Below are 19,744 nucleotides of genomic sequence, written 5' to 3' on the forward strand. Positions count from 1 at the left end.
ATGTGGTATTTATTTATAGAATGCTAATGATGATGGATTGCATCCAATTAAGTTCTACTCAGAGTACACCTATTGAAATGAATTTACCTAAATTGGTCATGCCTATTCATTTCAATGAGTCTATTCTGAGTTGGATACAGCCCAATGTTGTAAATTGTGAATATTTTCAAAGCAGTTGGTGAAAATATCAGCAACATCTAACCAGTGCGGTGTAGTGGTTAGAGTGTTGGGCTAGAACCTGGGAGACCAGGATCCAAATCCCCACTCAGCCATGAAGCTGACTGGGTGATCTTGGGTCAGTCACAGCCTCTCAGCCTAACCTACCTCTCAGGGTTGTTGTGAGGATAAATGGAGAGGGGGAGAATCATGTGTGCCATGTTGAACTCCTTGGAGAAAAGGTAGGATATAGTTGTAATAATAAAGAAAAATGTAATAATAAATAAAATAAAATAAACTGAAGCTCAAATATTTCCTTATTTACATTATTCACTAGAGTCTGGTGGCTTGTTTCTTTTACCCCATATGTGGAAAATTATCTGCCTGTGACGTCTTACAATGTCAGCATGCTCCTTTCCTTGAATTATATGTTGTATTTATCTTCCAAGGGGTCAGATGCAACTGAAGTGCCGCCTTAAAACAATTTTGCTCTGTGTCAGCAAGACAGAATATTGCAAGTCTTTGCCATATGAGCTCTTGCATGGAACACTTTTTTTCCGTTGGCATAATGCTATTCAGTTCTTCCTTGCATGGATTTCCTCATTTATTCCAGTTGAGGAAGTATTACTGACTTTTTCATTTGGAAATACTGTGTTTCATCACACCTGAAAGAACCCTTGTCCTTGTAAAAATGCAGGGCTTTCCTTCCTTATCTCTCACAGGTATTAATATATTTCTCTTTTATATCATTACTATTTTTAGGTCAATGGAACAGAAATTGAATATGAATTTGAAGAAATTACATTGGAAAGGGTAAGTTATCTGTTCTTTGCACTGAGGAGACAGGATGACTTTGTTAGCAACACAAATAAAGCAACTAATTGCTATATAATCCTTCATTTTCAATTTAAATATTTGGAGTGGAATCCTCTTTCCATATTTATACAGAAATCCCATTGATCAAGACTGCTGATGGAACACAAGTCTGAAATTCTTGCCAATGTATTCCTGGACTGTTAGAGCCTTTTTGTATGTTAAGGATTTTGGCATTTTTTTTAGAAGTATAAAAGCAACTCATAATGTAGCAGTTTTAAGCATTATATAATGATGTTTCTTCACATAGTTTCTGGCTTACATTCCCAATATATGTAAAACCTGCAGGTATTTCATGGTTCTTATCCAGTATGGGGACAAAAATTGACTCCCATTAATTTCTCACACCAGCCAATATAGTATATTGCTGGTGGCAGAAGCTGTATATCAGCCTTCCCCAACATGATACCTGTCAAACGTGGGGGTCCACAGAGACCTGCAGCTAATGAACAGATAAGGCCAGACCATAAATCTGCCAGGCAGGAGGAACCAGAGGGTCAGCCAGCGTGTTTTACCATTTGGGAAGCACCGAAGGAGGAGGCAGAGAAGTCCTTAAGGGAGTCCAAATGTCCAGAAACCAAGAGATCCGATCAGGCAGGGCAGGGTTCAAGACACGGGTTTAACAGGAGAGCTGGAGTAATGTCTGCAGCAAGGCTTGACATTGACTCTAGCAAGGAGTCTCCCGTTCCTTCCAGCCTTTTGTAGTCTGCATGCTGGCCCAGGTGCTTCTAATCAGCCTGTGTTCTTTCAAGCTCTCCTGCTCCTTAATCGTGCTGATTGCCTTCGTTGCTGCAACACCTGTTGGTGTCTTCGCTCTGCTGAGGAAGGGGCAGCCTCCTGGTTGCTTCCTGATTCTTGCAGACAGGCTCCCTCAGAGGCTTGTCTCTGGTCTGATGAAGGGTCATGGGCTGTCTCCCTGCTTGTCCCCTCTCCTGGGTCTGCGGTCTCCCATTCCTCTTCTCCTCGGATGAGTCCTCTGAGGGGGGCATGACAATACCCTCCAGATGTAGTTGGGCTCCAACTCTGATCATAATTGATCACTGGCCATGCTGGTTGGGACTGGTGGGAGCTAGAGTGCAACAACATCTGGAGGGCATCTGATTGGGGAGGACTAATGTACATAAATGAAAATGAGACACGTTTCTCTGGCTTACAAACTGAAAAGACACCAAGAATATGAAGGGAGGGGAGTAGATGAGAAAGGGAGAGAAGGAGATGAGGTTGTTGGTGGCAGAATGAAGTGATGAATTGTATAAAGACATCTCTACCTGATTGGATCTAGGCTGATCTTCCCTTCCAGGTGTTTTTTCTTGGATGAGATTGATGCAAGTACTTGGTGACACTTAAGCCTTGTTCATATATAGGACATATCCACGTTTACAACAGAGCTGGTCCTTGCCTTTAGCAGTGCCCCTCCTGTTGGGTCTTTTTTCTGCTATAGCCATGTGTTGTGCACAATGTTTTTTGCAGAAATTCAAAGGTGTGAGGAGCTTTGCACAAACGGGACACCATACTGCAATCATATGCCCCTGCCATTTTTCTCAATAACAATAGAGTAGCATCCAGTCTGCACTGTTTTCCCCCTTCTAAATGATCTTCTGCCTTATAGACAAATTCATGGGGGAGAAGGCTGTGAATGGCTACTAGCCATCATGGCTATGTACTATCTCCAACATTGCCCTTGAATACCAGTTGCTGTGAAATGAGCAGGGAGAGTGCTGTTGCCCTCATGTCCTGTTTGTGGGGTTCCCCTTAGGCATCTGGTTGGCCACTGTGAGAACAGGATGCTGGACTAGATTATTCTTTGGTCTGATCCAGCAGGATTCTTCGTATGCTGTGTTCAGGTTTGGGGAAACAGAGCAAGGTGTGGTGAAGCAGGCAAAGTCTAGGCTGAGGCAAGGCAAGGATTCAGCAGCACCCTGGACAGCTCAGGAGTCAGGCTAGAGACTCCATAAGAGCAGAGCTTAAATGTTGTTTCAGTAGCAGTCAGCCTCAGACTGAGCCTTCAATCGAAACTCCGTCTCTATCTAAGTAGCTAGCTCCACTTTCGTGAGAGGAACTTCTGTCTTCAAAAAAGTGGCCCAGCCTGCTTTAGCACTTGTCAGCTCCAACAATGTGGGGGAAACTGAACTTGGGCTTCTGGTCTCAAGCCCTCAGAGTCAGAGGAGGGCAACAGGACCAGTTTGGGCTGGAGAAGTACTGGCATAGTGGCTTCCTCTTGCGCTAGTGCTTCTGGGTTAGAAGGGGCATCTGGGGCTGATTCTGAGGACAATTCCCTCTCCCATGCTGTACCTCCAGCCTCATGTCTTGAAGATGGAGAGTCTGATTCTAGGGTCATAACATTCATTACACTTGAATTTTTCCAGGAATGTACAGGCTCTTTAAAAAATGCACATGCTCCACATGTTATATTTATGAAAGACTTTTCATCAAGTGAATAAAATTATTTCTTAAAGACTTGCAACAGCTCTACTTCCCTGTGTGTCATCATCACAAAGGATAATTTGCAGTGGTCATAGGCATGAACTTCTGTGTGTGAATTATTTGGGTATTTCTCATTTTTCTTCATTAATTGGAGCATTAAAAGGTCACTGAGCAGCACACATGGCTCTTGGGGCAATATTTTTGAGTGCCACATTATTTCTAATAAATGTGTAACGTTATCAGCTTACATAGTAAGAAGGCCAACGTGATTCGTGTCAACTGTTGCCGCTTGACCTACCATAGATAACTGATTATGCAGATTATGATCCCCATCGTTAAATTTTGAATGATGCTTGATAAGCATTTGCTCCTGCCCTTCCATTTCTTAGCTAAGGCCAGAGCTGAAAAGCATAGAAATTTGAAGCAAGGGAAAGAATATCACTTGCACAATTTTGGGGCCTGGAGAGAGGCATTGCTATGAGTAGCTGGCAGTGAAAACCCCATCTATATCTAGTGCCAAAAGAAGGATCACAAAAGATCCAGATTTACTGTTATGCTGAATACACTGCGGAGTGATGGCTTGGCCAGTTTCAGGTATACTGTGGTCAAAGGATACAAGAACCTCCCCTTAGGGAGCTGGACTCCTTTTAAACCTAAATTTAAATCTACATTTCTGACATCCCCAACCCTCTAGTCCAAATACAACCATCAGTTGCTCTGTGCCATAGGTGGAGACCCTTATTCACCCCAGTGGTACTTGGCCGCCATGGCCTGAGTTTCCCCATCCTCACTCTATATCATGATGCCAGAGTTAGTACAGTAACAACCAAGTCGCAAGTCACACATTTTCAGAGACTGGCCTCAGTTAGCATAGTGGAGGAGAGGTGTAAATGACCCCCCGCGCTACACAGACAACATCTCAGGTGAACCAGATCCTCCATGTGAATGTCCAGTCAAACAGAGATCTGGTTTGCATGATTTTTTTCCCACCAACAAAGAAATCCTAAGTATGGAAAGCCCGATGAACTTAGGCTGGCTTAGGTTAAGCCGCTGTAAATTACCCTTGTTCCAAAGTCTGTTCAGGAGCTGGGCTACTGTTGGCTGAACCGGCCCAAACCCAGCAGAGGGGGGGGGGGAGCCTTTAAACAAGAGTTTGACTTACACCACCCTCACTGTATTCAGCCATTCCTGAATCAGAGGTTATGGAGAAACAGAACAGTCTTCCATCATCATACTGATGGCACCATGCTCCAGAACACCTAATGGCCACTCCCAATGGCTCCATGTAGGTGTTAAATAGCACTGGGGACAAGTGCCAAGGGATGAGAAACCACTCCCCCAATACTCCTCTCTTGACTCAGCTGTGCAGGTAAGAACAGAACCATTGTAATACAGTGCCTCTGATACCCATCCTAAACTGTCAGTCCAGGAGGATACCATGGTCAAAAACCACTGAGTGATTGAGTGAGAGTAACAGGAACATACTCCCCCATCCCTCTCTGGACAAAAGTCATCGTCAGGGTAACCAAGGCTGATTTAGTACTAAAAGCTAACCTGGACCCAGATTGAAGTGGATCCAGATATGTTTTATCAGCAGGAACACTTGCAATTACTCTGTCACAACCCACTCTAACACCTTTCCTCCAAAAAGAGGTATTAGTGACTGGCTGGTAGTTATTACACACCTTTGGGTCCATGGTGGGATTTTTAAGGTGTGAATGTACCACCACAACTTTAAGGGTAGCAGGCACCACCCTATCTTGCAGTGATGCATTCAAAACATCCTATTCCCCCCCCTCCAGTTGCCCCACTCTGGTTAGCTTGAACCAGCTGGGAAGGGTAGGGTTCCAGTGTGGTTGGATACATTACTGCATCCTACCCACATCATCAGAGACATCAACTGAAAATGATCCCATGTGCTTCAATGCTATTCTCTGACATCCTGAGCTAGGCAGTTGAGCTAGCTAGACATGCCCCCTCCAAGGCCACCTATAAAGTGCCCATGTCCACTAGAATGCCCCAATTTCAAACATTCACCAAATGCCCACGGGATCATCAACATTCTCTTGTGATTTGTCTCTCTCCATTTTAGACATTCCTTGTAATATACATGCCATCTCTGCCTCTCCTCTTCCACAGAATTTTTTAACTTTCTGCTTTTTGCCACCCAAGAGACCTTGACATTTACTTGATAATGTGCAGAAGTAAAGTGGGTGATCTTGGCAGAGTGCATGGCAGGTGGTCATAAATGGTAATGCCCCAAGCACTCTTAAACAGTATTCTTTAGAGTAAGCCATAACTCTGATCTAGGCCCAGTAATAAAGGTGCCATATAAAAAAAGGAGCTGCGGTGCGAAATGACTTACATTATATATTTGCACTGGACCAACTTACTCTTTTTATTATTGTGGGACAGAATCCGTTGCATTTGCGTTTTGCCCTTGAATAGGCAAGCTGCTTTGAACAAAAAGGGAGCCACGCAAATGCATGGCTGCTCTTGTTCATTCCAGTATGGTTTGTATTAGGTCCAGAAGTGTGGCAGCTGCGCCAGTTCCAGTTGTGTTGTGCATTGAACCTTGGCTACTGTGTCAGGGTTGACACGGGTATTGGTTAATATAATCAGTTTGTTATTAGATTATAAAGAACGTAAAACAAATCCAATTAGGAGGTATACATCCAAGAATAGTTCTTTTCACATTACAGGGCTGCTACTTTATTATTTGCACTTGAAAGAGGTCAATAGCAGAGCATAATTTTTATAAATTACAATTATGAGATCCAAATTTCACGCATTGGTACAGGCAAAGAACTTTGCAGATCATTTGCAGTAGCATAAGTGATAAATCCCCCCCAAATGGCTCAAAAGTGTGCTGGGTCTTCAGATCCTATTGAGACTTTTAAATTATGTGCTCTTTTCTCAGATTATGTCAAATTCCAGACATTATTATACCATAAAGACAATTGTACATTGTGTAATGCCTTCCATTTTTGAGCAATGGAAATTTGAGTAGCTGCCAGCAGCCACATTAATAATGCCTTTACATACGCTCCTAGGCAGGCCTTTAAACACAAGTCTGCAGCAGGGATTCTTTTACCCAAGGGTAGAGAAGGAAGGGGGCATCTGGAAGTTGTGTTGTGCTTGAGGAGACTGTGCATAGTCATTTCATTGATTGTGCAGGGTTGCATGTTATAAGGAGAGCTTGTCAAGGATTATCAATATCTCGGCACAGTCCTTAACCAAAATGGAGACAACAGCCAAGAAATCAGAAGAAGGCTAGGACTGGGGAGGGCAGCTATGAGAGAACTAGAAAAGGTCCTCAGATGCAAAGATGTATCACTGAACACTAAAGTCAGGATCATTCAGAGCATGGTATTCCCAATCTCTATGTATGGATGTGAAAGTTGGACAGTGAAAAAAGCGGATAAGAGAAAAATCAACTCATTTGAAATGTGGTGTTGGAGGAGAGCTTTGCGCATACCATGGACTGTGAAAAAGACAAATAATTGGGTGTTAGAACAAATTAAACCAGAACTGTCACTAGAAGCTAAAATGATAAAACTGAGGTTATCATAATTTGGATACATAATGAGAAGACATGATTCACTAGAAAAGACCATAATGCTGGGAAAAACAGAAGGGAGTAGAAAAAGAGGAAGGCCAAACAAGAGATGGATTGATTCCATAAAGGAAGCCACAGACCTGAACTTACAAGAACTGAACAGGGTGGTTTATGGCATGCTACTGGAGGTTGCTGATTCATAGGGTCGCCATAAGTCGTAATTGACTTGAAGGCACATAACAACAACAACAGTGATGGGCAACCTTTCTCAGTCCCTTCTGGGCAACCTTCTGAGGGCCACATGCCAGTGGTGGGCAGAGCCAAATACAAAAGTGGGTAGAGCAATACATGTAAATTTTATCCTCTTGCTGTAGACTAGTTTCTGCGACACTCACCCATCCCCTCTCTGTCCTCCATCCACACAGGCAAAAGGCATCATCAGAGTTCAGGGACACATTCCAGCTAGCGGTGTGAAACAGGGCCAGTGAGGGGTGTGGCCTGGAGAGAGTTCTGAGGGCCAGCTAGAGGGCCAGTGAGGGCCACGTTTGGCCCCTGGGCCAGAGTCCCCACGCTTGGCCTATGTGCCGTTAGTTTCCCTGTTGATGACGCTTAATCCCAACACTGGGCACTGGAGAGGTAAGATCAGCGAGGGGCAGGGCAGCAGAGACAGCCCAAAAAAGGCTTATGCCCTGTTCATTTGGTGGATCGCAAAGGTTTTTCCAGTAGCCAAAAAGCAGCTGAATTACAATACTTGATTAGGGGAGGGAAAAAAATTCAATAAACTGCACTTCTTATGGCTTATCCAAGTCTGTGCTGGAATTGCTCTTTAAGATGTTTTTAAACCTTTAAAAAAAATTTAAATATTTTTTTAAAATATGTTTTGTTTTAATATATTTTAAAGTCTGTTTTAAAGATATTTTAGTATTTTTAGTGTTTTAATGATGATGATGACTTAAATCTTATATGAAACAGTCTGTTTTTAGAAATGGAAAAAGTGTGGTGGAGGTCAGAAAATGCAGTACAGTATTATCTAGGGCTGGGCACAGTCTCTGACTCAAGCCGGGCCATCCTGGGGACCATCCGCTCCGCCTTGGATCCATCCCTGAATCAATTTGGAGGCACTGACAGCTGATGAGTGGAGGATTCAATCCTTTTGGGGTCTGTTTCCCTGGCATGTTTCCTGCGGGAGTCGCACTGGGGAAACAGACCCCTGCAGCCTTCCCACCTGACACCTTCCCACCATCCCCTGACAGCCTCAGAATTCTTTGGGCGGCCCAATCTGGGCCAATCCAGGGCTATCTCAGTCCAAGCCCAAATCCCCCCAGAATAGGCCTGGCTCAGGATTTGGCCAAATCTAGTGCAGGAATTGTGTCAAGAAGCAATTTGATCATGTAAGAAGAGAACTGACACTGAAGAATGAACATGTGGCAGATTAGAATCTGTTCCACACTGCATTTATATTTATTTATAAATATATTACATTTATATTTCAACCTTGCTCAGAGGAGCTCAGGGTGGCATACATGGTTCTCCCTCTCCATTTTAGCCTCACAAACAACCCTGTGAAGTAGGTTCGGCTGAGATAGGTGACTGGCCAAGCTCACCCTGTGAATTTCATGACATGAGCAGGGATTTGAACCTGGGTCTCCCCAATCTATACCAAACAAGTGCCTACTATCTGGCACACATAAGGAAATGCTCTCGCAGCGACTGACAATAAGCAACAAATCTATATTTATGTCTTTCCATTCATGTACCTTGCTCAGGGGGTTGGACTTGATGGCCTTATAGGCCCCTTCCAACTCTACTATTCTATGATTCTATGAAATGTTGCCATAGTTCAAATGAGAAGCACAAGTCAGAGGTCAAATTCCCATGATGATTCATAGTTGCAATGGGTTAAGTTTTAACTGTAAAATAGTTGGATGCAAAAAGGTTGACATATTCTCTGGAACCACACAACTAAAAGCATCCAAGAAACTCAAGTGAGAATCTTTTAACTGTCAGGGGCCACATGTCGCCTAGCTCCGTGTTCTTTAGCTTTGGGTCCTCAGATGTTGTTGGACTACAATATGGGGATGAAGGGAGTTGTAGTCCAAGAACAGTTGGGGACCCAAGGTTGAAGAACAGTGACCTAAATCATGTTTTTAGCTCAGTCTATTAAATGCTTGCAAAGCAGCTTTTATCTTGCACCATTGGTTTTACATTCTCTCTCTCAGAGGTAAGCATGTCAGTGCAACCTGAACAATAGCAGCAACAAAACTCCTTAGATACAGTGTATTGTTACTTTCCTGAACAGTTCTCTTTGGAGAGGCTCTCTTGGCTCAGCACACAGAAACAAAATCCATTTCTTACGTGATGGATAATATTATAGTATTGTAAGAAGAAGAAAAATCAGTTTTCGTTCTGAATTGAGTGCCCCAAATCCCCTAGGGCCACTGTTTTTAAATCCGTGTATTTATTTTATTGATTACGCTTTAAATCACCACTGAAAACGAAGAAAAAGAAATATATAGTTGTTCTATATTTCTATGCAAGGGCAGTGACTCAGCTAGCTGACACTGCCATGGAATCCTCCTAGAGTTTGTCCCTTTTGGAAGGCTTTTGAATTCAGGCTTTCCAAGAGTAACCGATACTAACTCCTCTGGGGTCGATGGGACTGTGCAGGGGGTAAATAATAATAATAAATAATAAAATTTTATTTGTGAGTCGCCGATCTGGCCGACCAAACGGCCACTCTAGGCGACGTACATTACCACAACAGAATACAGTATCAAATCCGAATTACAAAAAGTAAAAAAACAGCATTACACTAAACAACATTAAAAACTGACTTGACCCCCGGAGACCCCATAGGCCTGCCTGAATAGCCAGGTCTTCAAGGCCCGGCGGAAACCTATCAGGGAGGGGGTGTGGCGAAGATTGAGAGGAAGGGAGTTCCAGAGGGTGGGGGCCACTGGGCTTGAAAGGGGGTTGATACATTGATATTTTTTGGCTTTCTTCATTAACATTCCTAAGAATATGGGCTGGGGTTGATGACAACTTTATGAGCTGATCAAGGGGTCAGTGAGCTCAGACGTTTGGGGAAGCCTGGGTTAGGCTATGTTTTCCAGTAGTAGAGTCCAGGGGCTCAGGTTACCAGGTATGGAGGGCTGCTGACTGTTGCTGCAGTAGGGCCAAAGGTAAATAGCACAGGAGGGGATTGTGTTCCAAAAGCAGCAACTGGAGAGGAAAAGCGCCATAAGTAGGTAGCAAACCTGGCATCAGCATGGGCATATTGAGGCAAGTGTCAGGACTCAGTGGCCCTGGCAGAATATACTGCCAATGAGGCCAGCAGGGACTCGGTGGTGGTCCAGCAGTTGAGCTCTGGGGCAGGTTCCCAATCTCACGGGTGCCTCCAATCTTAACTTAATCTAATCTTAATTATGCTAACCATACTGTGCCCAACATGGGTCCACTGCTGAGTTTGGGTGCTTGACTCAGAGCTCCACCCAGCACTGTTGTTGAGCCATTGTTGTTGCCTACCCATTGAGCAGGCAGATTGCTGGCCTGCTTACCATGGGGTCATGACCTCAGTATAAGGCAGCTTCCGATGTTCCTAACTGTCTTAACTTCCACAAGAGCAGCTCAGTGTGAGGACCTGGCTTCATCTTCAGGTGGCCCGGCAGTGGCACAGAGCAGAGCTCCAGCCTGGATGCCTGAATTCAATGGCACTTCTTATGCTGGCCCTGTCCTTGACGCTCTGGAGTCTTTGGATGGCATATTTTGAAATGGATAAATACAATTAGGGTAGTGGGGTTGCTGGTTTGGGCATGTGGCCCAGAGCTCTGCTCGGTGGGCTGCTGTGCCAAGGGAACACTGAATGTTGGCAGGGCACAGAAGGCAACTTGCTATACTCCCTCCCCCCCAAAAAAAAACAACCCTGGAGCCAGGTCCAGCAAGTGGTGCTGTCCAAGGTAGTTGTCCTGCTCTGTGGTGCAAGCAAGGCAAGTCCCAAACTGAGTGCAAAGCAGGGTGGTGTTCAGGTTGGAAACAAGGCAAGGGCCGTAGCTGCATCTGCTCTGCATGCAGAAGGTCCCAGGTTCAATCCCCGGCGTCTCCCCATAGGACTGGGAAAAGACTCCCTGCCTGAAACCCTGGAGGGCCATGGCAATTCAGTGTAGACAATATTTAGCGGGACCCCTGACTTAGTATAATAATGAAAAGTATAATCGCTATAACATTTTTTTAAAAAGTTAATATTTATTTATTAATTTATTTAAAATATTTGTATCCCGCCCTTCTACCCTACAATAAGGCACTCAGGGCGGCTACAATAAAATAGCACACATATATAATAAAATACACAATAAAAACACAAATTAAAATGTAAATTAAAATGCATAAAATACTATTAAAATACATAAAGTGCGTTATGCATACACATATAAAAGAGTGAGAATAAAAGAACTTAAAAGATAAAAATAAAATATAAAAAGACTTTAAACAATGTCAGGCTGACCCATCAGTCCCAGCCAAAGGCTCTCCGGAACAAAATAGTTTTCACAGGTTTCCAGAAGACCATCAGGGAGGGAGCAAGGTGGGCTTCTTGGGGCAAGGAATTCCAAAGTCTGGGAGCCACCATTGAAAAGGCTCTCTCCCGTGTGCATCAAAGTGTCAACAAGCATAAAGCTCAACAATACAGCTAAAGCAAAAATATTGAAAACTAGCCCCCCAGTTGATATAAACATCTCTTCTATCCCCCTGTACTTTATGCCCCACCCCGAAGGGCCAGAAAGTCTTCTGGAAGCAGCTCCCTTTTGAAGGCACCCAGGGCTGGAAGGCGGGGCACGGCAGGTGGAAATAGCCACCCCCTGATGACAAACAGTGTCACTCCCTCCAGGTTAGTTCCCAGGTGGTAGCATGGGAGAAAGGAACCGGAGCTGAGCCTGGCAGGGTCCTTTTGCATCAAGACAAGTTGCAGAGACAGGATAGTGCTCCAGTTAGGTATTAGGCCTGGTGGATCTGGATGGGTCCTCCGGATGAGCTAGCTAAGTTCAACATTTAAGTGGTGGAGTCTGGTGTTGCATCCTATATGGCAGGCCTGGAGAACAGAGTTCGGCATGCAAACCAGAAAAAAAATGTCCCTCGTGCCACAAGCAAGGCACCCACGCCTGGCTGCCGAGAGTCCCAGGTTGAGACCCTTCCTGGCACCTTACATCTGCTGTTGACCCACTCCTGCCACACCTCCCCTCAGGCTCAATATCTTGTCACGCCAGCATTTCTCCACCCTTCAATATTATTATTTAGTATCTGAAAACTTCCCCTTTTTTCCTGCATGGATCTGCTAAGCACCAGCTGGGTAGAGCTCGACAGAACTTTCGACAGATGGCTTTTAGAACCGCCATTTACTTTTGACATTTCAAACCTGGACGCATCTGTGGGAGCCTCGGCTGATTCATTCATTTTCAGAGTTTGAAAACTCTTTTCTTCCTTTCCCCTCTCCCTCCAAAGCCTCACATTAGCTGCAATTATGAAAAGTCACTGGTAACGCGAACGCTAATTAGAGTAAGTGGCTCTGTCCTTTTCGTTGAAGCTGTTGAGGCTTTTTTTGAGAATGCGCTGCAAAGAGTCTCAGGCATTTAAAGGTTACCATTAGGGATGCTGTGGTAATCTTCCAGGTTACGATTACCAAAGCAGATCTTGGTGCTTCTGCTGCTGTCCACAGTGATCCTGAAATTTCTTTTATATCTCATTCTCTCCAATTTAGTTTTTTGTCGGGGGGGGGGAATTGGCAGCTGATGCACTTTTTTTCCCCTCAAGAGCAAGTGGGGAGAGGGATAACTTTCCAGTTTGAACAGGAATGGAACAAACCATCTGACGCCTTTTCCTTTGGGCCTCATCACTGCCACCAAGTGGATATCTTAATTCTCTTGCTGCCTCGCTATGGAAATGGACTGCCTTCAAGTTGATTCTGAGTTATGGCGACCCTATGAATACGGTTTTCATGGTAAGCAGTATTCAGAGGTGGTTTCCCATTGCCTTCCTCTGAGGCTGAGAGGCAGTGACTGGCCCAAGGTCACCCAGTGAGCTTCATGGCTGTGTGGGGATTCAAACCCTGGTCTCCCGGGTCGTAGTCCAACACTCTAATCACTCCACTAAACAGCTCATTAACCTCCAGAACAGGACGATGAACTAGATGGGGCTTTGGTTTGCTGCAGCAAGGCTCTTCATATGCCCTTACTTACTGACCCAGCCAGCCCTCTGTACTGGGCAGTGCGGCAAGTAGGACATCAAGTGTAGAGTGAATAGCAGACAAAAATGATTTTAGTAAATATTTTTGTAAAGCAGAAATTTAAAGCGTTTTAGTGAAGGTATTTTTTGTAGGAGAGGGGAGGAACTATTTTAAAATGGTTTTAACAATTAACCGCAAGAATAAATCAAAATTACATAGCAAAATGCATACATCTATATTTTTTTCTACTATACTTAGCAGTGTAGTACTTCTCAGTTCAGCTCCTAGAGCCTGGATATGTGACCAAAGGTGCAGGCAACCAGCTACAAATGCACTCTGAAAAACATTGGACCAAACAGAAACTATACTACTATAAATGGTCAGTGCGGAAAGGCCCTTATATGCATTATTTCCACTTACACACCTCACCTCGTACCTTCACAGCCAGAAGGGCTGTTTGCCACCCTGGGATCCTGCTGGGAGGAAGGGTAGGAGATATATATCTATATCTATAGATAGATAGACAGACAGACAGACAGACAGACAGACAGACAGATAGATAGATAGACAGACAGATAGACAGATAGATAGATAGATAGATAGATAGATAGATAGATGGATAGATGGATAGATGGATGGATGGATGGATGGATGGATGGATGGATGGATGGATGGATGGATGGATGGATGGATGGATGGATGGATGGATGGATGGATGGATGGATGGATGGATGGATGGATAGACGGACGGACGGACAGACAGACGGACAGACGGATAGACGGATAGACAGACAGACAGACAGATAGACAGATAGATGGGCAGTGAAGTTCTAAGTTTCTGTTTCCCAGAATTTGTTATTTACCCACTTAAGTTTTCACATTTCTTTCTCCCCTTAAGTTGAACCAAAAGGAGAAGGGAGTCATTTTTAGATTCCCTATTAAAATGAACAGGGAGCACTTTCTTTTATTCAGACCAGTTTGGAACCCGAATTCCAGATCAAGCTGGAGAGAGCACAGAACTACTCAGGATCAGATGATAATTTAAAAAAATTGCACAGATAACGATGCAAGGTGAATTTTGGAACTGGTGCACACTCCCAGTGGAGTCATCTGGGAGAGCGGGAGCCCGTTGCATGCAAAGGGCGATAGAGCTGGATGAGCAACCATCATAGGCAGGGGCTACATGGATCTGTCCCCCTTGTTGTCCATTTTGAACATACTTCCAACAGTGCCAAAACCAGCAGTAGAATTCATATATATTCTCCATGTGATGCAGCCACACTGCTGAAGTTAAGTAGTTTTGGGTTTGCTCAGTGCCTGGATGGGTCACTGCCTCGGAAACTCATGCAGGCTGCTTTGAGTTCCATTGTGGAGAAAAGGGAGGACATAAATTACATCTGTCCATCTAAGATATACTTTCTTCCCTTCATCAAGGCAATAACCAAATTTATCCAAATTTCTGGGTAAATAAATACTGGTGTTGTATTGGCATTAAACATCACAATGGCTTAATGCTGTGACCGTGCATGTCATGCTTAATAAGCCTTTTATATTGTCATCACTGGTGAATGGAACCCATAGGCTGGTAGCACCACTACAAAGGTCAACATCTGTATATTTTAGTTCTGTAGTTAAAATCTTAGGGTGCAACCCTTTCTGCATTTACTTGGGAGTAAGCCCTTTCAGACATGGTAGGTATATAAGAAGATCTATATTGGATTGTGTTGTTGATGGTGATGATCCTAATGATGGTGATAATTATTTATTACATTAATATCCCACCTTTCCTTCAAGGATCTCAAGGGAGTGTACATGGTTCTCCCCTTCCTATTTCATCCTCACAACAACCCTGTGAGTCATGCTGAGAAACAGTGACTGGCCTAAGATCACCCAGTGAGCTTCACGGCTGAGTTGGGATTCAAACCCTGGTCTCCCAGATCCTAGTCCAACACTCTAACCATTGCACCACACTGAGAAGATGAGAAATGGACGCATGATTGAAATGATCATTACATTACAAAAGAAAATGGCTCATCTGCTTATCGTGCTTATGTCGTGGGCCTTTTGGGGAAAGTATTACATGGTCCATTTGAATAGTATTAAATGGTAAGATATCAACAATGGTTTCATAAAGAAATGGGTTCACCCAATGTTTCATTTTTCTGCTATCAGTCGTAAAGACACTCAGCTGCAACCATATTTGTACCATGAGATTGCCTTCAGTTCATTGTCTGCCCTAGTTTTTTCTCCGTGTTTGCTTGCTTGCAGTTTTATAGTTGCAGGTGTATGGTTGATTCCTGGTTTACAGATTCATTGTATAATTACTTTAGCGTCACTCCTGAACAATAGGGTGCTTCTAGGCTATTTAAATGCTTAATTTAGAGAGAGAATTTGTTAATGTTTACAGCACCATTCATGTTAATGGTGCTTTACAGTGTAAGCATAAAAATAGAGGTCACTACCTGAAGGATCTTAACCATCTGAACTATGATTTGTGTGGAAGAGGCAGTGGTAATGAGGTGTATTTTGTCAGGTTGCAACTTTTACAATGCAACCTTATGCTCATTTAGTCAGAAGTAAGGCCCACTGGGTTCAGTGAGGCTTATTTTCAGGTCAGCTTGCATAGGACTGCAGCTTCAATCAATCACCCTGTTTATTTCTGTATAATGTTTTCACACCACCCTTTCTAAAGCTCACATTCCTGGTAGCTCACAGCAGACAAAAAGCAAATGTCACAATGAAATGATGACACCAACATAAAATGAAGTCAACTTATATTACAATGGAAGCAGGCAGAATGGATAAAAGTCAACTCTTCAGATAAAACACCATCAGCCCTGCAAGGTAAAAGCTTGCCTAAATAATACTTAAAAAAACATACCAGCAACAGGCAGGCAGTAAGGTTTTATGGAGCAAGATGTCCACTGAGAAGGCCCTATCTACAATAGGCAGGAAACGAAGCAAGGCTTATCCACCAGAACAGAGGCAGTGGGCAGGTGGGTTACCAGAAGCGGCAGTCCTTTAGGTCAAACAACTGGTTAGATCAGTGGTTGCCAATGTGGTGCCTCCCAGATGTTGGACTACAAGTCCCATCATTCCTGGCTATTGGCCCTGCTGATAGGAGCTATAGTCCAACAACATCCGGCCCTTTGGAGCCGGCCGTGATGACTGCCACCCTCTTTAGCCCCCAGCTAAAGCCCGTCCTGCTCTCTGATCACAACCCGCGTCCCGGAGAGATGCTCCACTGTCAGAACAATGGATACACAGGCCTGCCGTGGTTTGAGTCCTGGGGCCTCGCAACCGATGCATCCTCCCACTGCCCCCCCCCGGAGGCAAGAGAGATGGCAGCAAGCCGCACCAGGGGAGCGATAACCTTTTACCTGCTTGTCACCCTCCTCCATGGTCAACATAATTTCAGTTTTCTGACACTTTCATAGAGCAGGGAGGGCGGCTTATGGGCATCCCTTGGTGAATTCTGACTTTTATACTGTGTTTATGTGTATGTTTATGGATATGGATATTGTTTATGCATTTTGCTTTGTAAATTAATTTGATATGTTTTTATTGTACCTTGTGTATTCTATTGAAAACTGCTTTGAGATCTTCTAGATAGTAAGCAGTCTATAAATGGAAACAACAACAACTGGAAGGTACCATGTTGACTACCCCTAAGTTAGATGACTTAACTTACTGCCCTATTCCTGGAAGTTTCTAAGGAAAAATCATCCTTAACTAAAAAGTTGTTCTTGCTTAATGAGGAAGCAGGGTTTTATTTTTTTTTTAAAAAAAGAGTATTATTTTTAAAGCAAGTGCTGATAAAACTTGCATGATCAATACCTCCTTAAGTTTCTTTCTGTCTTCTCCACTCACTGGAGGCATGCTTCTCCTGGGACTGCAGCCCCCACCACACACTTGCATAAATACCTGAATAAATATGCCGAGGATTGCACTGTAAGATGATGCCTGCTATTGCTTTTTTTTTTAATCCGTATACATATATATGCAAATGTGATTTATAGCTGAATCAACTGAAATTTAAAGGATAAACTGATGGAAGTTTCTCCAGTCGGGTCACAGCAAATGGGCAAACAGAGTCTTTTGTGGTGGCTGCAATAGTGATGGGAGCATCAAGCGGGGGAATCGAGGAGACATAGATGGTGCCATGTACACGTTCCGTTGCTCTCAGGGATTCCCAACACTGCAGGTTGCTGCTGCAGATTGAGAGGGGGAAGGCCAAGGCACAGGGAGCTCAGTGCAGTGTGGCAGTGGAGCCATGCCACCACTCCTGCCATTGTGCATCGCACCACACTGAGCTCCTCTCGCTCTCGTCAGCAGTAGTGACCTGCAGTGTTGGGAAGCTGGGAGGGCAATGGAGTCCACTGGCCACTACTGCAATAGGGGGAGAAAGGGGCTGTGCCATTTAACTGAGCAGAAAACCTTATGATCATTGGTAACCCATTTGGAGGAGAGAAGATCACATATAGATCTGTATCTATTAAAAAGGGCAGAAGGGTAGGGTGGGATGAGGAACCAGTGGTTTCTGATCTGGGGGAAAAATACATGGTTACCAGGGAATAAGTTGCCACCTTGTCAGCCAGCTTTGCCCTTTTCTGTGGGATGCAGACCTAGCCACTGGCATGCAAATCTTTGTAACCCAGTGTGCGGCAGCTGTGAAAAAGGCAAATTCCATGCTAGCGATAATTAGGAAAGGTATTGAAAATAAAACAGCCGATATCATAATGCCGTTGTATAAATCTATGGTGCGGCTGCATTTGGAATACTGTGTACAGTTCTGGTCGCCTCATCTCAAAAAGGATATTATAGAGTTGGAAAAGGTTCAGAAGAGGGCAACCAGAATGATCAAGAGGATGGAGTGACTCCCTTACGAGGAAAGGTTGCAGCATTTGGGGCTTTTTAGTTTAGAGAAAAGGTGGGTCAGAGGAGACATGATAGAAGTGTATAAAATTATGCATGGCATTGAGAAAGTGGATAGAGAAAAGTTCTCCCTCTCTCATAATACTAGAACTCGTGGACATTCAAAGAAGCTGAATGTTGGAAGATTCAGGACAGACAAAAGGAAGTACTTCTTTACTCAGCGCATAGTTAAACTATGGAATTTGCTCCCACAAGATGCAGTAATGGCCACCAGCTTGGATGGCTTTAAAAGAAGATTAGACAAATTCATGGAGGACAGGGCTGTCAATGGCTACTAGCCATGATGGCTGTGCTCTGCCACCCTAGTCAGAGGCAGCATGCTTCTGAAAACCAGTTGCCGGAAGCCTCAGGAGGGGAGAGTGTTCTTGCACTCGGGTCCTGCTTGCGGGCTTCCCCCAGGCACCTACGAAGTGCAGCTAGTGTTGTAAGCTGCTTGGAGACCTTTGGGTAACAAGCAACTAATAAATCTAATTAACAACCACAATACGCAGAATGCACTAGCCCAACTTACAATGAAGGATATGTAATTCATGTGATGCTGGCATAGCCAATCAATGCCTGCAGTGAGAACCTTGCGTCGGCATGAACTATATGAGGTTCCAAGACTCAGATAATATACTTTGCATGCAGAAGTCCATGGTTCTATCCACGACAACTCCAGCTAATGCTACCTTAGGATTCAGGGCTGGAAATGACAGCTGATGCCAATCAAAGTAAGCAATACAGGAATAGATAGTCTGATTCAGTGTAAGGCATTTCACAAATCAATTTGTCACAACCCCAAGATCCAACTCTCTATTTTCAGTGGATGAAGCCAGAAATTCAAAGGAAGAATTGGCATGAGGGGGGATTTGTCCTCACAACCAGCCCAGATATTTATTTATTTATTTTATTTGTTTCATTTATAGACCGCCCATAGCGAGTGGCTCTCTGGGCGGTGTACAAAAAAGTTAAAATACAAAATATCAACAATAAAATCAGACAACAAACAATAAACACAAGCAGCAACAAAAGAAAAAATAAAAATATAAAATTATAACATAAATGTTTAAAAGATAGAAGCGTAGGTGCCAGGCGTACTTCTTCGGGGAGGCTGTTCCACAGTTCGGGGGCCACTACAGAAAAGGCCCTAGATCGAGTAACTGTCCTCCGGGCTTCTCGATGGGTTGGTACCCGGAGGAGGGCCTTAGATACTGAGCAAAGTGATATCCCTAGTTCCACAGAAGAGCGTGTTTTGCCAGTACCTCTGCAACCTGAGCAGATTGTGTAGCCATCCTTGTACTCCAAGGAATACAGCCTGAGCAAAACCACAGCCTTCTGGCAGAATCAATGGCTACTGAAGCATGACAGGGACCTTTAACTGAAGGCATGATTGGACCTTTTTGCTTCACTCACCAAAGGTGGAGCTAATCACCTAGATTGAGACTAAAGTAATGACAACAGAAGATTTATGTAACTTTCAAGTTGACAATGAGGACATTGAATCTGTCAAGGATTATCAATACCTTGGCACAGTCATTAACCAAAATGGGGACAATAGTCAAGAAATCAGAACAAGGCTAGGACTGGGGAGGGCAGCTATG

At 43.9% G+C, this 19,744-nt stretch overlaps 1 protein-coding gene across 9 annotated transcripts in view; it reads left to right on the forward strand.

Annotated features, from left to right (window-relative positions):
- The window catches only part of DLG2 (discs large MAGUK scaffold protein 2), a 1,398,326-nt gene that overhangs the window by 959,636 nt on the left and 418,946 nt on the right, over positions 1 to 19,744 (forward strand). For all 9 annotated transcript variants that reach the window (XM_061628927.1, XM_061628928.1, XM_061628929.1 and 6 more), the window contains one exon: positions 919 to 969. In XM_061628927.1, the coding sequence (XP_061484911.1) occupies positions 919 to 969 (51 nt within the window). The remainder of the gene's footprint in view (positions 1 to 918; positions 970 to 19,744) is intronic.

The sequence above is a fragment of the Rhineura floridana genome, chromosome 5 (genome assembly GCF_030035675.1).
Source record: "Rhineura floridana isolate rRhiFlo1 chromosome 5, rRhiFlo1.hap2, whole genome shotgun sequence".
Lineage (NCBI taxonomy): Eukaryota > Metazoa > Chordata > Lepidosauria > Squamata > Rhineuridae > Rhineura > Rhineura floridana.